At 35.8% G+C, this 22,855-nt stretch overlaps 1 protein-coding gene across 1 annotated transcript in view; it reads left to right on the forward strand.

Annotated features, from left to right (window-relative positions):
- Positions 1 to 22,855, forward strand: part of CYB5R4 (cytochrome b5 reductase 4) — a 68,736-nt gene that overhangs the window by 18,632 nt on the left and 27,249 nt on the right. The window contains exons 3-8 of the mRNA XM_074333947.1: positions 1,959 to 2,059; positions 6,183 to 6,264; positions 15,708 to 15,737; positions 18,849 to 18,909; positions 20,261 to 20,318; positions 21,863 to 21,956. Of these exons, the coding sequence (XP_074190048.1) occupies positions 1,959 to 2,059; positions 6,183 to 6,264; positions 15,708 to 15,737; positions 18,849 to 18,909; positions 20,261 to 20,318; positions 21,863 to 21,956 (426 nt within the window). The remainder of the gene's footprint in view (positions 1 to 1,958; positions 2,060 to 6,182; positions 6,265 to 15,707; positions 15,738 to 18,848; positions 18,910 to 20,260; positions 20,319 to 21,862; positions 21,957 to 22,855) is intronic.

Consider the following 22,855-nt stretch of genomic DNA (forward strand, 5'->3'; position numbering starts at 1 on the left):
CTCATCAGCAAATCATTAACACTTCTAAGTGTGGTAGGTGCGTCTAACATTGCTTAGGCTGAGACACTAACAGTCATAATTCCTCGTAGTGAGGGATTTTATAAGTATTCCTTGTTTGGTCCATCTGAAAAGGATGGAAGTTCTTTAGGTCCAGAGTGATCCTAGTCTTATCAGAAAGGAAAGGGAGATTAAGAGAGGATACCAGTTAATCTAAAGGGTTGAGAGGAAGCAGGGAATACATGTGGAGCATTTCAGGCTTTACATGCTGATCATTGATAGCTGTTAAAGCTACCTGTTTCTCTTTCTGCTGGTTGCTGAACTGCAGGAATTTCCATCACAGAAGTTTAGATGAGCACATGTGATACATTTCATGTTCTTGAGAGACTAGAGCTCTAGTCAAGGTTTGGTTGCAGAGAAAGTTTGGAATTCTTTCGTTTGGAAGGGGGTTTTCTTTTAAAAAGCCTATTGGGAATAATTTTGATCCTAGTCATTATCTCTGACATTTGTGGTCTGTGGATTTTAGAGCATTAAACAATAGGTAAATTCTTTCTAAATTTGGAGGGGAAGGTGTATGGGAAGGAGAAAGAAAGAGACTCCACCAGTTTTGTTTTTTTGGTGTGTTTTTTCAGACTTAGAGGACTGCTGAAAGATTTTGTGAATTCTTTTTGTTGCCTAAATTACCTTTGAACAATTTTATAAAGAAATACTGACTGGTTAGTTATTATCTAAAATTAAGTTGGTGGAAAAACTGCAGTACTTTCTTGGGTCTGAAATCCAATTTTTTCTCTCCTTCTAAGATTATTATATAGGATGAACATTTTAAGTTATCTGAGGTTATTTAAATTCATGGGAGTCATCACATAAAGAGAGATAGTCCTGGGTATAAGCAAAACAATTCTTTCCATTGCACTCTTGAGGTGTCTTTAGGACTGGATTTGTCCTATTACCTAGTTTTCAAGTAAAAGATTAAAAGGCAAGTCACTTCCTTGGGAAGGCTCTTCATTGACCTAGGGTCTCTTTGTCGTTCCCTGTTCCTTTTTCTTAAAAAAGTATAGTTAAATATGTGAATATATTTCTTGGAAAATAAAACGATTATTAAGATCTAAACAATAATCTTTGTTCCTTGGGCAACTTCAAGAAAAGACTTGCACTTGCTTTCGCAGAGTATACCTAAGTGGCCCAGGTACGATTGATCAGCTTTTGCTGAGATAATCAGACACATGGATGAGAACTCAGTTCTTTTTCATCAGATTCTTCTAGCAGGGTGGTAGAGGATAATGGAATAGAAATACTACGAGAGGGAGAGGGATAGGGAACTTTTAAAAATGACTTACAGTGTTTTAATATTTTTTTGTGTTGGGAGGCAGTTCTCTATAGTCTTCCGTCTACCTGCACGCGGTTTTTGTTGTGGATAATTTTTTCAGGGATGTTTGTATAGTGAACAACCTTGGATGATAGAGCTAACATCTCCTTCTAGAGCAAAGGACAGGTTTGCTTACTGGTCCATATAGTAAAGATAATGTCTCCCTTGAACAAAGCGCAGGTGTCCTCACTGCCCATTATAAAAGATTTGAGTTTCCTAAGTGCCGAGTTTCTGTCCTGTCATGCAGCACATTGAGTGTACAGGTGTTATCTGGCCCTTTTCAAAAAGCTCTGTAGGAATTGGGCTGCAGGGAACTGATGCACATGCTGATATTCCAGCTGCTGCTACTGGTGTGAGTACTAAGCTGTCCTTTGTCTCTGACCTAGGAGTCTCATGTTTTCTTCCCAGACCCCTGATCCTGGCAGGCTAACTTGTCAGCTTGCATGTGTGGTGAAATCTCAGACCCTTTATATTCTTAATACTTCAACATAATAAATAGGATGTATTTGGAAAGATTTACTGGAACTTATATTTCTAGTTTGTACATTTTTTAAGAAGTTCATTTAGGAAATTATATCTCCTTGCTTTGCTATAGGGTTTGTTTATAATGTCAGCCCGTACATGGAGTATCATCCTGGTGGAGAAGACGAACTAATGAGAGCAGCAGGATCCGATGGTACTGACCTCTTTGATCAGGTAAGATGCTGAAAGTCGTCTGTTAGATACTGTTAGATGTAGCAGTGTGACAGTTGTAGAAAAAAGGAAAAGAGTTGCATACATTTCAGATGTGTTGGCTTGAATTTTGAAGTGTGGTAAGATGCTCATAAGTTTTAATTTGCCTTTGAATTATTTTACTAAAATTTTAGAGATGGTTTCAAATCTGTGTCTAGGAGTCTACGCTTAATTGCTTGCTGCCTCCTCCGCTAGCAGTTGTTGACTCAGTTTTGATCAATTTTGATAATGATGATGATTAACTTATGGGAGGCAGTGGTGATTAGAGGAAAGAACAAGTCATTAAGCTTCTTTGCTCTTGGTCTTTTCCAGTTTGGGGAGTGTTATGTAATCAGCCTGTCTTGCTATATTAAGTCTGCATGTCATGTAGAAAGTTAGGTGAGTAATGAATAGAAAACTTGTTTTTCCTAGAGTGCTGGCAGAGATTCAGTATGTATGAGTATATGTCAAAAGACATATTTAAATAAGTCACTTTTCCCCTTGTACTCACTAAAAACAAACATTAGTTCTTATACTATTTAAAAGTCGCATAGGAATATGTTAATTACTATCCATTGGCAGAGTTGTTATTTTGAAACAACAATCTTGAGGAGAATAGAAATTTTCCCTTGTCTCACATATGCTTTATTTTGTATTTTACTTGATAGATAAACATGTGCTGGGTTTTTAGCAATTGAGATACCTGAATCAGATTGGGTTATTTTTAGTGTTGTCTTCTTAACAAATGTAATTTTGATTTCTGTTCCTTCTACTTTATCTATCATGTATGTTAGGATTTATATTTTTCACTAGGTTACTAGAAATATAATTTGTTTTATATTTAAATGTACTTAGATGCATCTGCTTAAATAATAGAATTCCATTTACTATTAATGGTCTTCCTGGGTTGGAGAAAAGTCATGTTTGCCCATTTGTCATGAAAGCGCTATCCTTGGAAGGTTCTTATTGCTGATTAAGGGCAAAGTCCCATTGTAATTTGGTATTGGTTATTATTTAGAAAAGCAAGCCAAATAGAAAAGTTTGGGAATATTTGCCTGAAAACTCGTCTGCCACTCTTTTGTATTTGTCCTATAACCTCTTGGTGGTGTATATACTCTTCCACAAGAAGAATTTCCAATAAAATGTAGTTCACTTTATATTCTTCAGTGTTGTGAGGTTATATGGACTTTATTTTTAAAAGGTTGTCACAAGGGAAGTCACAAGAACTGCTGTATTAAGTTTTTTACGAGTTTAAACAATACTTTAGTTACCATATTGCTGCATTCCCCTTGGCTTTAGTGAGACCAGTGATGTTTATTTATGACTTACTTACCACAGAAGTAAACAACTTTATATCCTAGAAACTGTGGTGAAGGTTCTTGTAGCTTTACATATTAAAGAATATATTCATGCCTAGTATTAGAGTTGTACAAAGAATATTAAGTAATCTCTTTATTGTCAAATTTCTAGCTCCAGTTTTGATCCCACTCCTGACCTCTTATTTCCAAGTGCCGATGGACAGTTTAATAACCTGATGGCTCTCCAACTCAGTGTGCCCTCAAATAATATCAACTCGTCTTCCCTTTTTGTTCCCCTCTGTTTCCTTTTTCTGGTAATGGCACTGGAAGCCACTTGAGTAACCTTTGGCTTCTCTCATTGCCACGTATCCAGGCACTGTCTAAATCCTATGATGCTGTCTTTAAACATTACACCTTTTTCTCTCTTCTCACTGCCTTAGATCAATTCATCACCACCTTCCCTAGATCTGTTTGAATACTGTCCTGATGTTTTTACCTTCAGTACCAACTTAAGATAACATGACAGCTAGATTAATACAACAGTCCCTCTTTCGTTCTTTCACTTTCCACGGTTTGTTTCCCATGATCAACCATGGTCCAAAATTATTAAATGGAAAATTCCAGAAATAAACATGTCTTAAATTGTGTGTTGTTCTGAGTAGCGTGATGAAATCTTGCGCTGTCCCACTTCATCAAACCCAGGATGTGAAATCATCCAGCGTATCCCCATGTTTATACGTTTCCTGCCTGTCGCTTAGTAGGGGTCTGGGTTATCAGACTGACTGTTGTGGTTTCACAGAGCTCGTGTCAGAGTCACCCTTATTTTAATCAACAATGACCCCAAAGCACAAGAGTAGTGACGCTGTCCATTTGAATATGCCAAAAAGCCACGAGTGCTTCATTTAAGTGGAAAGGTGAGTACAGTACAATAAGCTATTTTGAGAGAAAAAGAGAGAGACCATATTCACATAAGTTTTATTATAGCCTATTGTTATAATTGTTCTATTTTGTGTAGTTATTGTTGCTGATTTCTCACTGTGCCTAATGTATAAATTAAACTTTATCAGAAGTATGTATGTATGTATGGAAAAAACATAGTTTATATAGGGTTCTGTAGTCTCTGTGGTTTCAGGCATCCACTGGGGTTCCTGGCGCTTATCCCCTACAGATAAGTGGGGACTACTGTATTCTCTTTTTAATTTAATTTTATTATTAATTTCAGGTGTACAAAACAACATAGTGATTAGGCATTTACACCCCTCACAAAGTGATAACCCCCTCAAGTCTACTACCCCTCTAACACCGTACATAGCTGTTATAATACCATTGGCTGTATTCCCTATGCTGTACTTTACATCCCGTGGGGACTACTGTATTAAAAACAGTCACCTTAGCACCTTGCTCTATAACTCTCAGGCTCATCATTGACAGTAGGATAAATTGAAAGTCATTATTTGAGGCCCTAAAAAGACTGTATCAAGATAAATATTCTCAACATGCATGTTGCTTTGAGCAAACTGAAGTGCTTTGAGCAAATCACCAGTTCCATGTTTGACAAACCTTTTCCTTCTTGAATATTTTTCTCCTTCATCTGTCTGTTAACATTCTACCTAAACTCCACAGCCCCAGAGATGCTTTGCACATTAATGGATACTCTGTAAATATTTGGCAAACGAAATTTCAATTTGTATTAATAAATCAGTGTCCATTTACTATAATTACATACACTTTTTAATATATTTTCTATTTTAATGTGTAGTTATTTGCTTAAAAACACACATAAAATTCTGACATCAGAATTATTTGACCTGATTATTTTAGTGATTATATAATATTTTATTGAATAATATATTATTCAATTTACAATTAGACATTTAGGTTGTTTCTAATATTTTGCTAATATAAATAGTGCTGTGATGAGTATCCTGGTACCTGTATATTTGCATGTATGCAAATATTTTCTCAGGTAAATTTCTGAATTACTGAGGGAAAGAGCTGTATATTTCAAGGCTTTTAATGTATATTGAGAAAGTGCCCTTCAGAAAGGTTGTTTACATTTAATTCCCACGAGCAAGTCTGGCAACAAATAACTCTCAGTTGTTTTTCTTGAAGTGACAATCTCACTTTGTTCTTTTCAAAAAAATATCTATCAGGTATTCAAATCTGAATGACCAGCTTGTTTATAGGTCATTCTTTTTTCTTTTAAGCATAACCAGCCTTTCAAGAAAAAACAAACAAACACACAGTTCAGTTTGCAAATCAAACAATTGCAGAAGTGTTTTCGAAAACTTCCCAATTTGTCACACAGAATATAAAAAAGACCTGTACTCAAGGGTTGAGGTTGAAGAAAATTAATATTTTCTACTTCATAAGGATATTCTTAAATGAAACCAAATCCCCACTCCCACTCCCTCATGGGTCTGGTTGAAAATATAATGATTGAAACCACTGCCATAATTTGTGCTAACATGCAAGCAGTTTTATCCACCATTGCTTTTTCGACATCAGTGTAAATATCAACACAGTGAAAAAGGCAAATAAATTTTAGTATATTATGAAACTGATGGAGATCTTGTGGATATCTGAAAAGGTGTCAGGAACCTCCAGAGGTCTGTAGACAACACTTTGAGAATGTTGTTCTTAACAATCCCTATATGAGCTTCCTTTTTGTCGCTCCCTTGTTGGCTAATTGAATCTGCTTCTTCGTTTTTCAGAGCAGTGTAAAAAATGATTAGTTTTGCTCAGAGTAAAATTAGAGCCTCTCATGGAGTTAGTCATGTTGCTTTTCTGTCATTTATATTCCATACCAGGTTCATCGTTGGGTCAATTATGAATCCATGCTGAAAGAATGCCTAGTTGGCAAAATGGCCGTTAAACCTGCTGTTCCTAAAGGTAAGTGGTGCCAGAGCTAAACTGGCATTGATGTGTGACACATAAGTACTCTTTTTAAACTTGGATTTCAACACATAGATTTCAGTAAATTACTATATTGTTCTCATTCTCACTGGCCTCCTACTCTAGCCACTGTAAAGGTTTTACTTTAGTTCTTCTTTAGAATAAAACAATGACTTTATTGAATGAATGAAACAATGATTTTACCTTAAATTTTTGACATGTTTTGAGAGCAAGTTCATATTGTGAGGAATAAGCTTTATGGGAGTGAAAGAACTTTATTTAGTTTTCATTAGTCTTTTGTTCTGCTGTTATATAGATTAGCTAGAGCACTTGGTTAGAGTTGAAATATAGACTCATGTTTTAGAATTCAATTTTTTGAATATGCAATATATTCACATGACTCAAAAATGAGAAAATATAAAAAGTCATACAGTGAGATTTTTTTCTCCCAGCTATATCTGCCATTTGCTTTAAACTTTCCATTTCTTGCTTCATCACCATGGAGAACACGTTTTCTGATTTTTAAACTACTTATAAAATGCAACCTGTTACTTCCCCTTAACCTTCTACCCTGTGGCTCTACAATCTGCATGCTATTGGATGGAGATCATCTGTTTACTTCCTAAGCTCCTTTCAGAAGAGTACCCTTTGGAAACTTCAGATATGCAGTAAGAGTAACAGAAATACTTTGCTTATTAATCCTTTACTGTGGAAGGAATGTAGTCTTTTTGTTTGTTTGTTTTTAGTAACTCCTGACTTTGATACCCAAATTAGGAATAAATTGACTTGTACAACCTGAGTCTTCTACTGTTTACTTAGTGCAGAAAGTTTGATAACTCCAAGCCGTGTTACCAGAGGCCTCCATTAGCTGGATGGAAGTAGGACAGGCATACCTAGATTTCAACCCTAGTTCCATGACTTATTTGCTCTGCGATTTTTGGGCCAGTTTCTGTCTCTGAGCCTCCATTTTTTAAACCTGTGCAGTGATTCACAGAGCTAAGAATTAATTGACACAAGTATAAAGTTCCTTGCACAGAGAGAATATTATTTATTTTTCTTCCTATTGCTACAGAACTAATAAGCAATATGTGTATATACCAAAAGGAAACTAGTTTGAAGTTTAGTGTCTGGAAATTCTTCCATACCATTTACTTTTGTAAACCAATCCCTTTCTTCTCTTAATTGGGTCCTAAATTCATTGATTCACTGCCAGCAGGAGATATGATCTTAACTAAAATATTTTAAATGACTAATTTTACCTCATTTTAAATATATCTTATTTATACAATCTGTTACTAAAGGTTTTGTGTTCTTCTGTAATAACATTCAGGGTAATCAGAAAATATGCTATGCTCCTTAGGTTTCTGTTCCATGGGAATATGAAATTAATAAAGGCCTTTTCCTGCCTCCTCAGAAATGAAAGACAGATAATCCTCAGAATCCTTCACCAAATACAACAAAACACCATTTAAAATGAGCAGATTAGTTCACAAGGAAATCCCCTGATGTTCAAAAGAAGGGTAGTTAGAAGCAACAATCCAGAGTGGTAAGGTAGCTCTGAAGCCTCTGTTTCTAGCACTTAATCGAGATACATGCTTAGAACCACATGAGAGTTTTAGTAGTCACACGGAGGATAGAAGACCAGATCTTAGGTCTGTAAAGGCAGGGAGTTGGAACTGAGATCCATGCCATGGCTTGGACTCTTGACAGTCTGTGTGATCAGTGGAATGGGACGGCTTGAAAAAAATCTGTCCAACAACAAAGGGAATGTCAGGGTATCTTGTATGCCTTGACCTTGTTTATGAGGTGATGGGGGAGAGGAAAGTGAATTTCCTCTTGAGATTTTGTAACCATAGCCCTGCCTACATAAGAGTTGGGAATTTAACTATCTACCACCTATGTGATCTCAGAAACCTCAAACCAAGAAATAAAATCATCTCTCCTTACTGGTTTCTCAGGTTGCTTGGCAGATGTATATACAAATTTTTAATGGTTTTAACCTAAAACCCTCAAAATTCCAACCTGTGCACATCAATTATTCGTGCACAATAAAATATCAGACAACACATGAGGAAACAAGTCAGCAAAAACGAGCAGAATTTTACCCCTGGGACTTCATTATTCATATACAGAATAAAAATAATTATGTCTGAATGTCTAGGAAAATAAGAATGAATTGTAACATGAGTGAAAAATGAGACTGCTAAAAATAATTATGTGGAATTGGAAAAAAACCCAGAACTTCTAGAAATGAAAAATAGAGCTGGTGAAATTAAAAAGTACACAGCATGAATACTCAAAGAGTTTAGACATTGTAGAAGAGTTCAGTGAACTGCAAAATGGAACAACAGAAATTACACAGAATGTTGTACAAGAAACAAAAGAATAAGAAAATACACAATAGACATGGAGGATAGAGTAATTAGATCTAACACTTGTAATCATTTCTAGAAGGAAGTAGTGAGAATGAAGAAGAAACAACATCTGAAGGAATAATGGCTGAGAATTTTCCAGAATTGACAAGTCACAAATCCTCTAACTGAGCAAGTTCAGCAAATCCCAAGCAAGATAAATAAAGAAAAAATCCACACAGACTCTGTCGTAAAATTGCAGAACACCAAAGACAATGAGAAGATATGAGAAACAGCCACAGAAAGGGACAGATTTACTAACAAACCAGTGATTAGTAAATTGACAGCTAGTATAATTTACTAGCTGTTACAGTTAATTTGCTAGAACAAAATAGAACCCAGAAAACAATAGAACAGTATCATGAAAATGCTGAGAGAAAAAGACTGACAACCTAAAATCATTCAGTAATAAGGATAAAATAAAGGTAGCAAGGACTGGAAAAACAAAACAAAACAACCCCCCCCCCAAAAAAAAAACAAAAAACCCATGAAACCAAAATCAGAAAGGTTGAGGAAACTGAGGATTTCTAACTAAATCCTAATCGTAAAGAACTAAACTGTAATGAGTAGTCCTTCTCTTCATCTGGTTCAGGGGCGTGCAAGCACATTTTTAACCCAGAGTGAGATATGGACTCTGAGATACTATGTATTCACAAATTAAAAGCTTCCTTTTGAACACTGTCTCTAGCCCTGATACGGATTAGTGAGGCCGCATGAGCTGTAGAAAAAGCACAGTTCATAGAGACTGACTTGGCTTCAAACCTCGTCTCTGCCACTCAAAAGCTGTTATGTTCTGCATCAGTTAACAGATCTGAGTGTTTTTACCTTAGCAGTAAAATGGGGTTTAAGAATGAAACATCCTAATGTCATTGTGAGGATTAAATGATGTTTGCTCACCACCTGTTGTATGAGAAGCAGCAGATGGTGGCAGAGCAGAGGTGGTTGTTGCTGTCCTTCCGTTTACCCCTCCGCTCCTACAGTACTGAGGCTCCTTGCATTTGCTTTTCCTTTCTGTATCCTCACAACTGCCAGGTATAAACCAGCACGTAATAATTTGTTTTACCACAACAGGTGGTTCTGTTTCTGTGAAAAATAAAGTGTTGTTTTTGACAGAACACGTGACAGTGGAGTTGTGAATCTGCGTTCCACTATAAAGCCTTTTTGGATTAAAAGTGTTTTGCTAGGATGAGGCCAGTAGCAGGTAGTGACACGCGGTAACTTGTAAGGCATTAGGAAGCAAAGACAAGAATTTTACAAATTAGAAAAGCCTTGATTGCAAGGAAATGGATCAGGTTTTTGTAAGTGTAGAGGCTTAAAATCTAGCAGGATACAGTCTGAACTCCAGGCTAACCAAAATGAATAGAGCATATAAAAGGGACAAAGAAACTAATAAAAAGGATTTAACGTGTCAAAAATAAGGAATGCCCCTGATAATTAAGGTGAAGTGTTGTTTTAACAGTATGGCTATACCTTTGATCTGTAGCGGGGATTGATCATTGAACTCTGCTGGCCTGAGACTATGGATAGAGACTATTACCGTATTTCCGAAAATAAGACCTTGCAGGACAATCAGTTCTAATGCATCTTTTGGAGCAAAAATTAATATAAGACCCGGTTATATCATATCATATCATATCATATCATATCATATCATATCATATCATATCATATCATATCATATATAAGACCCGGTCTTATAGTAAAATAATAATTAATTTTTGCTCCAAAAGACACATTAGAGCTGATAGTCTGATTAGGTCTTATTTTTGGGGAAACACGGTAGATGGGGTAACCATGTAATTGTCCAAACTGGGGCAGTTTTGAGAATGAAAGAGGGTCCTATTAGTAATTATGCTAATAGGAGGTAAACTGTGATTCTAACAAACCTGGGCATGTGTTTACTCTACAATTAGAATTTCCATATGAAATGGGACCAGAGGATGAAAACAGATGAAGTGGGAATAGTAGGTAGAGATTGTTGCTGACATGAAGATATGCAGGGTCTGGGCAGTAAATAAACTGAATCTTACACGTGGGCTTCTTTCAATACCGGATTCTTGATACCATCTTATAGGTCGGGTGACCTGCCCGGCACCAGTGCATGGGGGTCCAGAGTTGGCATTTTGTGGGCATCCCGCAGTTCAGCAGTTTTGGGAGGACAGTTTTCAATTTATCTTGTGCTTTCTAGTGTAACAGTGGTGAAATGCCTGTATAGCTAGGAAGAAATCAGCAAAGCTGACTGAATGTACTGAATATAAAACAATACTAGTGGATCTTTATCAAGTAAATAATCGGTATGATTTTTATAATCCTTTGTTTAAAAAGAATTATGGTTTGTATCATGCTTTAGAAGGATATCAATAATGAATAGAAGGAGAAGCTTTGAAAAGAGAAGTGTTAGTTGCTGTTAGTTACATGGAACTAACATGTTAATTACATGTTAGTTACATGGAGCACTTCATTCTATGACAAAGATGAAAAGTGTTCTTACTCTTTGCCCTTTTTCTAGTCTTTTTCTGTCATGGTAGCCAGTAGCCACACGTGGCTATTGAGCACTGGAAATGTGCCTAGTCCAAATTGAGATGTGCTACAAGTATAAAATATACACTGCATTTTTAGACTTAGTATGAAAAAAGAAAATATTGCATAATTTTTATATTGATTACATATTGTCAAAATCTGGATATGCTGTGTTAAGTTCAGATATATTAAAATTAATTTAACGTGTTTCTTTTTACTTTTCTAACGTAATTATTAGAAAATAATAAATTGTACTTGTGGCTTACATTGTATTTCTTTTGGACAGTGCTATTCTACACCATAAATGTACTTTAAAAAATTTAACCTAGGTCATATTTTTTAAGTGTCATATTTTCCAGTGGGATAATGCACTCTCAGTAATGTTTCATCTTAATTTCTCGTTTCTTTATCATGATTTCTAATACTTTACGTTTTTAGTTTTCACGCCTACTCTCTCAAACAGTTAATAACTATAAACCACGTAGAACCCTAGATCAATAGAATAGTTAGAAGTGGAAGAGGGATTTAGAGCTGTCCTGGCACCCTCAATTTAAAAGTGAGGATACTGAGGCTTGTAGACTCACACACCTCACTGAAGGCTATCGTTACTTAAGTGGAGAAGCCACCACTTTAATCCTGTGTGCTTTCTTTTGTAAGAGAAAGAATCACCTCATCAAAGTTACTCACTTTTTTTTAAATAAAAATAATAAACTTTATTTTTAAGAACAGTTTTAGATGTGCCAAAGAATTAAGATAAAGCGGTCCCATAAATCCCACACTCATTTTCCCCTATTATTTTAATAGCTCACTTCAGTACATTTATCTTTTGTGAATCTGCTGCAGGTTTTCGCTTTGTGGCTACCATGAGTCCTATATGCCATTTTCCCATGGTACATTTGTTATAAATAATGGGATAATATTGATACAATATTATTGGCTAACTGGAAGTCCATACATTATTTAAATATTCTTAATTTTACACAATACCTTTTTAGGATCCCATCCAGGATACCACATTACTTTTGCATAATTAATTTATTTTCCTTTGGCATGTGCTGTGGTTTTTAACCATGGTTGATTATTTTTCCCAGGGGACATTTGGCAATGTCTGGAGATATTTTCGTTGCCAGAACTAGGCTAAATTCTGCTGGCCTTCTAGTGGGTAGAGGAGAGGTGAGGGATGCTGCTAAAGACCCCACAATGCACTGGGTAGGTTCCCACAACAAAGAATTCTCCAGCCCAGGATGTTCATAGTCCTGAAGTGGAGAAACCGTCATGTATGAATCAGTTTTGTATTCTTAAAAATAATGGCATTGGTGGCACACGGGTGGGAAGCAGGTATGTAGGCAAGAGAACTATCCAGCTGCCAGCTGGACGTTCAGCTTCTGGAGAATCAGTTTCCTCATTGGTAAAATGGGGACAATTCAGAACTCAAGTGGGTGGGTAAAACATAGGCTCAGAGGCTAACTGGTATCCTTACCAGAAGCAAGACAGTTATTAGTGGGGAGGAAGGGGCAGGATGTCAGGATGAAGTGGACTTGACTGGATGAGCAAATTTGCTATCTCAGTCGGGTAGCCTCAATTTGCTTTTGCTGCTGTGGGGTCTGTTTGAGTGATGCCTGCCAGATAGATAGAAGGGAAAGGTCATTACAAATGGAGGATGAGAAGTCCCTGGTCAGATACCAACATGAACAGGAAATGTGTCCTGCTGTTTGGGTGTGACTGACCAATGTTTGGTTTAGGTTAGTGTGTGTTTTGTTTTCAGAGAAAGATGATTTTTGAACATGTGTGTATTCGTGTGCAGGTGATTCCAAATAAGAAGTGATTAATCCCTCAGGGGACAGGACAAGAATGGAAAATAACCGATAAGTTGGAGAAGTGAATCAAAAATGACAAGTATGACCTACATAGAGAGAAAATGAACTTCTGAAAATGCAGTTTATGCTGTGATTACATGAATAATGGGCTGGGGGGGAACTGACCAGGAATAAGTGTGCATGTACTCTGGTACTTTAACAACTTTTTAATCCTGGATTTTTTCAGAGTATGTATTAGAACTATTAAATCTTTATTTTAATTCTGCTGGTAAACTGCTTCTAGGATAAGGAGTAATTCTGGGCCTTGAAGTTTGAGAGATGTGTAGCATCTAAAGATGGCTTAGACGATGATTAAAAGATGAATAGAGGAAAGTAAGAAGTAAACATAGTTTAGAACAAGTAATGCATTCACGTGATTCAAGAATGAGAAGTGCCCCTGTCATAACTCTGTCTCCCATCACCCTTTTCCCCTCCCTTGTATAGCATGAAGGCAGCCACCTTACTGCTTTTATTGTGAATCCTTCCAAATTATCTTCATGCATGTATAAGCAAACTGAACGTATATTCGTATTTTCCTAACACTTTATCCAAATGGTTTCTTATGATGTCAGGATTCCTATTAAGATAATGATCAACAGATATTTATTGAAAGAATGAGCATACTGGTAAAACAGGATTTTTCTTATTTTCTTTATCCTTGGGGATCTTCCTGTGGCTCCACTTCCTGTGGTAAACTAGATTGGGGTTACAATGAAAAATCCTCACCCAGCCCTCTTCCCAAAGAAGAGTAGAATGCTGATAAATCACAGCACTAGTCGTCTAAGTGACACTGACCTTTCCAGAAAGCAGAGATTCTAATCAGAGTAATGCAGTTCAAACATTATGAGAAAAGATAAATTTTCTTGGCTGTGGAGCCAACCAAATGATGGAATTAGTTATCAACACAGAATGTTAGATTTCTTGTGAGAGAGGAAGGTATCTCATGTGACTAAAAGGATTTAGATGTAAATATCTTTAATAGCAAAGCATAGTCTATTTCTATGACTCAGGTTTTGAAAAGAGTTACAAAAGTAGACTAACAGTTTTTAAAGGCAATTTAGATAGTTTTAGTAGTTCTCGTCCTACAGGTACTTCTTGTATTAAAAAAAAGACTCAGGGAACAATTAATTTAGCAGGATGTAGAAAGTTCTGACAGGTTCAGATCAGTTCACATCAGGCAGGAAATAAATACGTCCGTGTATTTTTCCCTAGAAACTAATTACCTGGGAGCAGTTTTTCAAAATCTGTGAGCCTTTTAAATAAAAACAAATTGTTTTACATGATGGATAAGATTCATCAAACTGCCAGCTATGTGGCACACTGAAAATAGATTTAATTTACTTTTGTTACTGTGACTTTGCTGTTTGATCTAAGTTAAAACAAATAATCATAACTGCTGTAGCAAAGAGATGAAACTGAGTGGATGAGAGTAAATGATCAATCAGTAATCCCTTGCAAATTGTAATGACTAGATTTTTATCTGGCATTTGATAAACATAGCTCATTTTGAGGTGTAACTTAAATGGTTTTTAGGTCTTTTGTCTTTTCAAGAAGTATTAACTCTAGCAATAGCATCCTAAGAAATATGGTGCTAAGTTTCAGAGGGAGGAGATGAAGTCTGATCCTGGCTTCCTGCTCAAGAGCTGTGGATTTCATTCAAGTCCTTGACCTCTAATTTTTAGAAGAAAATGAGGGGATCAGATGGCAATTTGCTATATGTTGTTAAGATCTCTTTCAGCTATGAAATTATTTAGGTAAAATGGGGAAGATACAAAGGATGGTCATCTGGCCTCCTTAATCATGATCATTTTATGACAAGTGAGTGAAATGGAGGTAATTATGGGCTCTGGTTGATTGAAAGTCAAACAAAAAATATGAAAGCTTGGATTTGTTTCTTTTTCTATAAAACAAGGTGATGTCACATTAATAAATGATGTGTTTCAGTTTACTACTTGGATATTTTGTGTTAGCTTGTGATTCAATTTTTTTTTTTTAAATCTGACAACTTGCTGAGGGTTTTATTTGGACCATATATAGTATGGCACTTGTGATCAAGATATGGTAGAGATTTGTGAGTTGGCTGCCATCCTGAAAGAAAAGTCCTGTTAAATTTTTTCTGGATTGTAACACTAATAATTGCATTGTAAATACATGTGAAACTCTTAACGTATTTTCAGCATTTTGGCCGTTTCGTTTTTGGAATAACAACGATGAATTTTAAGTACTGACTTAGATAAAAGAGAAAGATAAGGTATCTTTCTTTGGGTTGTTAATATGTATGTTTCATTGATAAAATATAATCTAATAAATTCTAGTTAATTTTGACTAATTTAAAATATGATAACCGGGACAAAACTTGGGTTTTTATATACTTTTTAAAGAAATTAACCAAGATATTAGGAAAAAAATAACCAAAGGAGTAAAAAGCCCAGTGAAATGGGTGACAAACTCCAGAGAGATGGTCTAGCAATCTTCAGTGAGAAACTTACTATCTACATGGGCCATCTACTTACTAGCCTTATTCTCTCCTCTGGGCTTGGAAGAAAGCCCTTCAAGAAAGAAGGGCTGACACCTTTAAATCAATAATATATACTGATATTCTCTTTGAAATTATAATGTTCTTACCTGACTTTTTTTCTAAATCACTGTACAGACTATCATGAGGAAAAGAAAATCTTAAACGGTAAGTTGTATAAATGTATAGTAAAAAAAAGTGAATCACACTCACATGATTATATAAAATATTGCTTCACAGAATTATATGGGTATTTAGATAATGTCGTTACTTGCCCAAACTTAAAGGATTGGACAGAACTTTATAGACCCTGTATTCCAGCCATTTCTCTTAATAGTCGTCCCTTCTGTGACATCCCTCAACATATATTCATCTGTCCTCGGCTTGAAGACCTGTAGTCATTAGGAAGCAAGACTGACAAAGTCACCTCCCTCCGGCATATGAGCTCACCTCCAGTGTTTGCATACAGATACTGGGTAGCCTATTAATGTACTTTTCTCTGGGCTCAGCAGCTCTGGCTTCTACAGCCATTCAGTGTGACCTGGAATTATGACCAACACTCCCCACCCCTCAAAAAGGTGTGGTGCTCAGTAGTGACTTAGGAAATGCATGGGACTACTCTGACTGAACTATACTAATGTGTGTTTAGAAATAGGGTTTTTATTTCTCTGTAAAGAATGTTATAGAAATTCAGTTAACAAGCTAGATTGTCAGATGAGTTACCTTTTTTTAGCTAGAGAAAATGGTCTGTATGTAGACTAATTTATGCAGTGTGTGATGTAACACCTGAAGTTGCTGGTCTGATAGTATAACACTGTATAAATCATGAATGAGGGACTGATCTTCGATTTCATGTGATGACTGGCTCTTTTTTGATACTAAACAAAACACTTTCACTTAAAGACTAATTACTGATGGACTGGGCATCATCTTTCCCACCGCATGTAGGTTCTAGAACCTTTACTTTCCTGTTGCCCTGCTTTGGGTGTACTACAGTTAATGTCTCAGTAAAAAGTGGCATTAAGAATGGAATATAGCATTCCACAAGTGGTCTGGCTACCATCACCTCTTAAGACCTTAGATCTTCTAAGATTGTAATATATACATTTATATTTATTAGCTTCTTCTCATATTTGGCTTGTTTAAGTCTATTTGGTAAGTCTGTGTATTTGCAGATGTGATCTGCCTGCCTTCTATGTCATTATTCACACAGATGTTTAAAATGCTGAATGGGATAGACTACTATAGTATTCCACTAGAATCCTGATCCCTTCAAATTGATATCAGTCTATCAGTCAGCATTTTTGGGAGAGAGAATGTTCATTCAGTCCATCTTACTTTACTTAAATATTTTTCCCCACCCTACATTCATCCCAGATTCCTTCAACTATCCTGAAGGATAGTACATGAAAGGTATTGTAATGTTTTGTTTGGTTGTGGCATTATTCTCTTCTAATAAGTTATATTTGTATAGTACTGTATAGCTTTTTTAGAATGTTTGGAAATTGTCTCTTTGCTCTCTCATGAGATATGAGATTGCAGGACAGATTTCTTTACTAGTTTGAATTTGAGAAAGAGGGAACAGTGGCTTTCATAAAATCACAGTGCTGACACTGAGCTCAAATCCAGATTTCCTGGTCCTAATCAGGTTATAAAAGATCAAAATTGACTAACAACTTATGAATTCTGTTGATAGCTTTTTCTTATAGAATATTTTAGATTGTGATGTGTTTTTTTTTCCATTTATATAAGAGGCCTCCAAAATAGAAATGACATTAATTTTAATAAAATATCTTTCAGTTCTTCTTAGGTAATTTAATAACATTATTTTTCTTGTTTTTTTTTTGTCATTTTACAAAAAAATACATTTTAATTATAGTCTTTTGTTATAATAATACCTGTAGGTTTATGATAGCTCGTTCTTGTTTAGGCTCACTACTGATTACTTCATAACTTTGGCCTTGTTATATCATGTCTCAGAGATTTCCTTTATTTATCTGAAAATTAGTTGTATTCTGCAGAGTTACATGGTAAGAGATGGACACCAAGTAAGGCCTGAGATCAGGGCTCACAACCCCCACCCCAAAATATGGCTGTTTGATATTTTATGGTTGTGCTTAAGCTTGTGTTTAAACATAAAATTCTGTGGATGAAAAGAATCTTGAAAACTTCTAAACTAGCTTGTCTTAAAGGTGCCTCCCAACTCTAACTTTATGTAATTAATTACTGTGACTTACTATAGTATTGAGAATTTCAAGCCTCATGAGAGACTAAAAATTAATTTTTTTTTCTACACAGTTTGAGAAATAGTAATATAATTGATGCAGTGATTTTCAAGTCTTTTAGCAGTGGTATTCTTTTTCCCAAACAAAATCTTATAGATACAAACCGTGCATTTCTTTTGTGGGAGGAAAATATTTAATGTTTATGGAATCTCCCGAGTTCTACCATTTCTTAGAATTTTCTAATACAAATTGAAAACCACAGCTTTAGTCAGCCTTTAGAATGTTTTGTTGATGTCTGCCCACAAGAATAACTGAAATAGAAAAAGATAATACCACGTGTCAGTGAGGTTATGGAGCAACTGGAACTTTCACACACTTTTGGTGAAAAGTGTAAATTGGTACAACCACTTTGGAAAACTGTTTAACAGTATCTACTAGAGTGAAACATATATACATGCTATGTACCTACCAGAAATGCACATATATGTTCTTTAAGAATGCATATGTTTATGTACAAGAATATTTACAAAAGCCCTATACATAATAGCTGAAAACTGCCCAAGTGTCCATTAAAGGAGAATGAATAAATTCTAGTATATTCATACAATGTAATACTACGCAGAAATAAAAAGGAACAAACTTGATGTGTTCAGCAGCATGGATAAAATCTCAGAAAGCTACAGGTTTGATTTACTGCTTACTATCAATCATGACATAAGGATTGTACTGTCTATAATGCTGGACAAGAAAATTCAGAACAATAGAGAACATATCTTACGATTCCATATTTATAAAGGTCCAATACAGGCCATAAACTAATCACGATGTTCAAAGTCAAAATAGTGGTTACCTGTGCGGGAGGGGTGGTAATTGGAAGGGGGCCCAAGGAGGGTGCTGGCTACAAGGGTATGTTTTACTTTAGGAAGATTCATTGAATAGTACATTTGTGATCTGTGTCCTTTTATAATGTTTCGATAAGAAGTTTACTGAAAAGAAAGAAGAAAGAAAAATGCTACATCGATGAACTGTGGCTGTTTTGTTTTTCTTTGTGAAGGCATGCTTCCCAAGAGCCAAGTGACAGATACCCGTTCCAGAGAAGGTCCTATTTCTCCAAGGTATGCATTCTTGTTTTATTTGTTTAAAGCCAAATCAGTTCTACACCAAAATTTACACACTAAAAATAATAATAATAGTAATAAAACAGCTCTGGATTTGATTTATTGCTTAGTATATTAATCATGCTTCTTTGACACAAGAACTATGGCACTTCATTTATTAGACATTGGAGAATTAACTGCTCTTTAAAAGTGAATTTTTAATGTAACTGAAGTTAGATCATTTTAAACACCAAAACTTAAAAAAAACTATCAAAAATATTTTTTCTGATTATACAATATACATTCATGGTAGAAAACTTGGACAATGCAGAGCAATACAGAAGCAAGTGGTAAAAATCAGTTGTAATCCCATCAACTCTGGATAAGTACTCTTAATATTTGGTTTATTTCACCCAGTTTTTTTCACATAATGCCTATTTCCATATTATTCTCTTTTGATAATATTGTTATTACAATATATTCTGTGAACAATTTCCTATGTCATTAAAAATTCTGCAAAAGTATTTTTGGCTGCATTCCATCATATGACCATACCGTAATTTATTCTGGGTTTTTTTTGTTTTGTTTTTTTGTATTTAGTTCGTGTCATTTTCAGAGGAAGTCTTTCAAAATGTATTCATTGCACACTGTGTTAGTAAATTAAACAATCCATATATATATATTGTTGTTGTTAATGACATTCCAAATGTCCTCAGTGTTCTTTGTGTTTTTTTCTCTTTCTGTCTTTCTCACCACCATTAATCAGTATTATAACAGCAGCATCCTGCTATGTTTGTTAAATCTGTTGAATTACTTCATATACAAATTTAAGCTAAATGCTTAAGGAAACCTCTAGGAGTTACCTTTGGTTGCCAATATATAGGTAATAAGTGCAAAGCAGTATCAATTTGATCAATAGCTATTATAAAACAGAAAACTTAGTTTTACCTTAAGTTTTACTTTGAGCCATTAAACAATTTTGATGAATTAATTTCTTGAGTACTAATATATTTGTGACAAGGAAGGGTGAAAATCATAATATGCATGTAGATTTTATCATGCTGCTTAAGAAAACGTGTTGTGTTCTGTTATTGCTATGATAAAATATTTCAACAAGGAGATGTGCAAGTTTTATAAAAAAATGTCTTGTCAGTGACGTCTTTTTTATCCAAGTTGGAACACATTGAAGTATAGGTATTTTAAATTTGAAAATAATTGCCAGTTATATAATGTCAAGACCACTGGTCATTTAGAAAAAAGTTTACCTAGAGAAATATATTTCTACTGTAGATTTTAAATGTTTAATGATTTAATATATGTCAGTGCACATGATTATTGATATATTCATTGTTTTCTTGATATTTTACAGCTATGACTGGTTCCAAACAGACTCTTTAATCACCATTATCATATATACTAAACAGAAGGTAAGCATGTCTTTAAAACCAGGAAAAATAATAAATAAATGTTAGTTCTGTGCCAGGTACTTCTTGTATTAGCTTATTTACTCTTCACAATAACTCTGTGAGGTAAATACTTGTGTTTTCCCTGCTTTACAGATAAGGAAACAAAGAGAGATTAAGTAATTCCCTCGAAGTCACACAGGAAGGGGCAGATGGAGCATTTTGAAGCCAGGCAGGCTAGCACCCGTGTGTATGCCCTTACCAACCACACTGTAGCCTCTTAGGAAAACTAGACTAGGAAGCAGTTTATATGCTTTTTCTGTGATTGTTTTTGAAAACATGGATAATGAAAGTGAGAATGCCATTTACATAACTTCACCATAAGACCTAGTTTCCTAAACATAAATTGGGGTTCAAGAGACAGGAGACGCTGCACTGCTGTGGCTTAAGATGCTTAAACCACCATTGGGGTTCACCGGCCCTTTTGAAACTAATAAAGTACAGGAGATAATTCATTCACTATTTCTTGAACACCTACTTTATTTTCAGGGATCTAATGATGGGCCATATGTGTAGATATTGGGCTTTCGTTGGGCTTGTTGTCTAGTTGGGAAATCAGATAAATAAGCAGGTTACTTACAACACCTCCAAACACATCCTCCAGCAGCTGGCAAGGTTCCTATATTGAGGAACCATGTGGATTTAAAGGCAAGTCCTGGCAGCTAGGAGTTTCTGAGAATTCCTGCTGCTTCTGTAGTAGTAGAACCACATGTGAGCCAGTGAGTTCCTCTGATTCTTACAGAGTGGCGACCATTCCGCAGGAGCCACCAGGCTCTGCCTGATGCTGTGAAGAGGGCCAGAGGCACTGCTTGTCCCACCTTCCACTCCCTCTTGTTGCTGTCTCCTCGTTGCATAGTCCAAGACCAAGAGGGCAGGGCCTCGGGAGGTTGGGGTCTATTCCCATCAGTAATGTCAGTGGGACAGAGAGTGGGTGGGCTGACTAAGGGAAGGGGGAAGGTTTCTGTGTGGAAGAATGTGTTCAGTGTATGGTGTAAATGACAGGTACCAAAGTAACTTGCACCAAGGTTATGTGCAAATTAAAGACATCTAAAAATTTGTTAGTTAATTTTTTTGATAAGCTGAGGTTGACAGGTTGTATAATTTGCCCAATGTCACACAATTGTGGAAAGGTTAAAATGAACACAAATATCTTGGCTTCTGGTCTGATTCTAATTATTTTTGCCAAGTTATTTATTCAACAGACCTTTACGGAGTACCTACTAGGTGCCAAACAATATTCTATATACAGTCCCTTATGCATAGACTTAGAGATGAGTTGGTAAGGTGGATAGTAAGTACAGACAAGTATGTAATTCAGAGTGCAATATGTCCTCTGAAGGAGAAGAACTGGGTTGCAGGAGGGAGTAAAAACAGGAGTAATGTTTATTTATCTGGTGGGTTCTGTAAACAAGTGCCATGTGAACTTCCACTGATTATCTTAAAAGTGTAGTTGTAGAAGTTCGGAAAAAATTGTTTTTTAATCTTTTTCTTTTTGCTTTCTGTTTAAGGATATGAATTTAGACTCAGTAATAGTTGATTATCAGGATGATTCCTTTAGAGCTGAAACAATAATCAAGGATTATTCATATCTTATACATATGGGTAAGTACCTTATTCTTTATTAATGGAACCAACTCCAGTTTCCTTTTAGTATGGCAATAACTTGGTCTGTAGTCTAGGTACTAAACAGTTTCTCTGCTATTATTTTGGTTGAATGTTTAATATGCTATCATTTTGGGTTGTCGTTTTTGAGAAATGACAGGTTGGCCAATAAAGGAATGCACACAGCAAGTTAAGAAAGTCTTTCGTGAGAGAGAGAAAATCTATCGGGCTGAGCAAAGATGACTACAGCCCGGGCTGTGTCTAAAGAGACTACAGCCTCAAGGGAAGGGGTGAGGAGGATTATATAGGGGCAGTGCTGACAGGATAGCATTGTTTGAACAGAAAATGCTGACTGCCCGAAAGCCAGTAGCTGTTTTGTGGTGTTTTTCTGTTATTGCAAGTTTGGCTCTGTCTGCAGGTGCAGGCCAACAGACATTTTGTTGTTTTCTTGCAGACATGGCTCTGTCTGTAAGTCAAGGTCTCTGAGACCTAACATTCAGAGACCTAACAATAAGGTTTTTTCTGTTATTTCTTTATACTAATGAAATTACTAGCAAATGGCAATATAACTTCACATTTCCCAAGTTCAAACAATTAGATGTAATCAAAATCAGTAATAATAAGAAGTATGTGTTGGCTCAGCTTTGTAAGACTCTTACTTGGCACCGACAAACAAATCTCTGGAAGCCCATCTGTTACAAGCTGCTACTGAGCACCCATCAGTAGGTGCTAGTCCCATTGGCCTGTTTCTTTCCAGCTCTTCGGAAGTCAGAGGCTGCACTAAAGCAGCATGGACTGCAGTGTTGTATTTGTTTCCCTTCATGGCCAAAGTCTAACCATACAATTCACTTCTGTCTGTTTTGAGAGATTACAGATCTATCAGAAGAAAGAAAATCAGG

Source organism: Rhinolophus sinicus, linkage group LG05 (assembly GCF_036562045.2).
Source record: "Rhinolophus sinicus isolate RSC01 linkage group LG05, ASM3656204v1, whole genome shotgun sequence".
In the NCBI taxonomy this organism is placed as follows: Eukaryota; Metazoa; Chordata; class Mammalia; order Chiroptera; family Rhinolophidae; genus Rhinolophus; species Rhinolophus sinicus.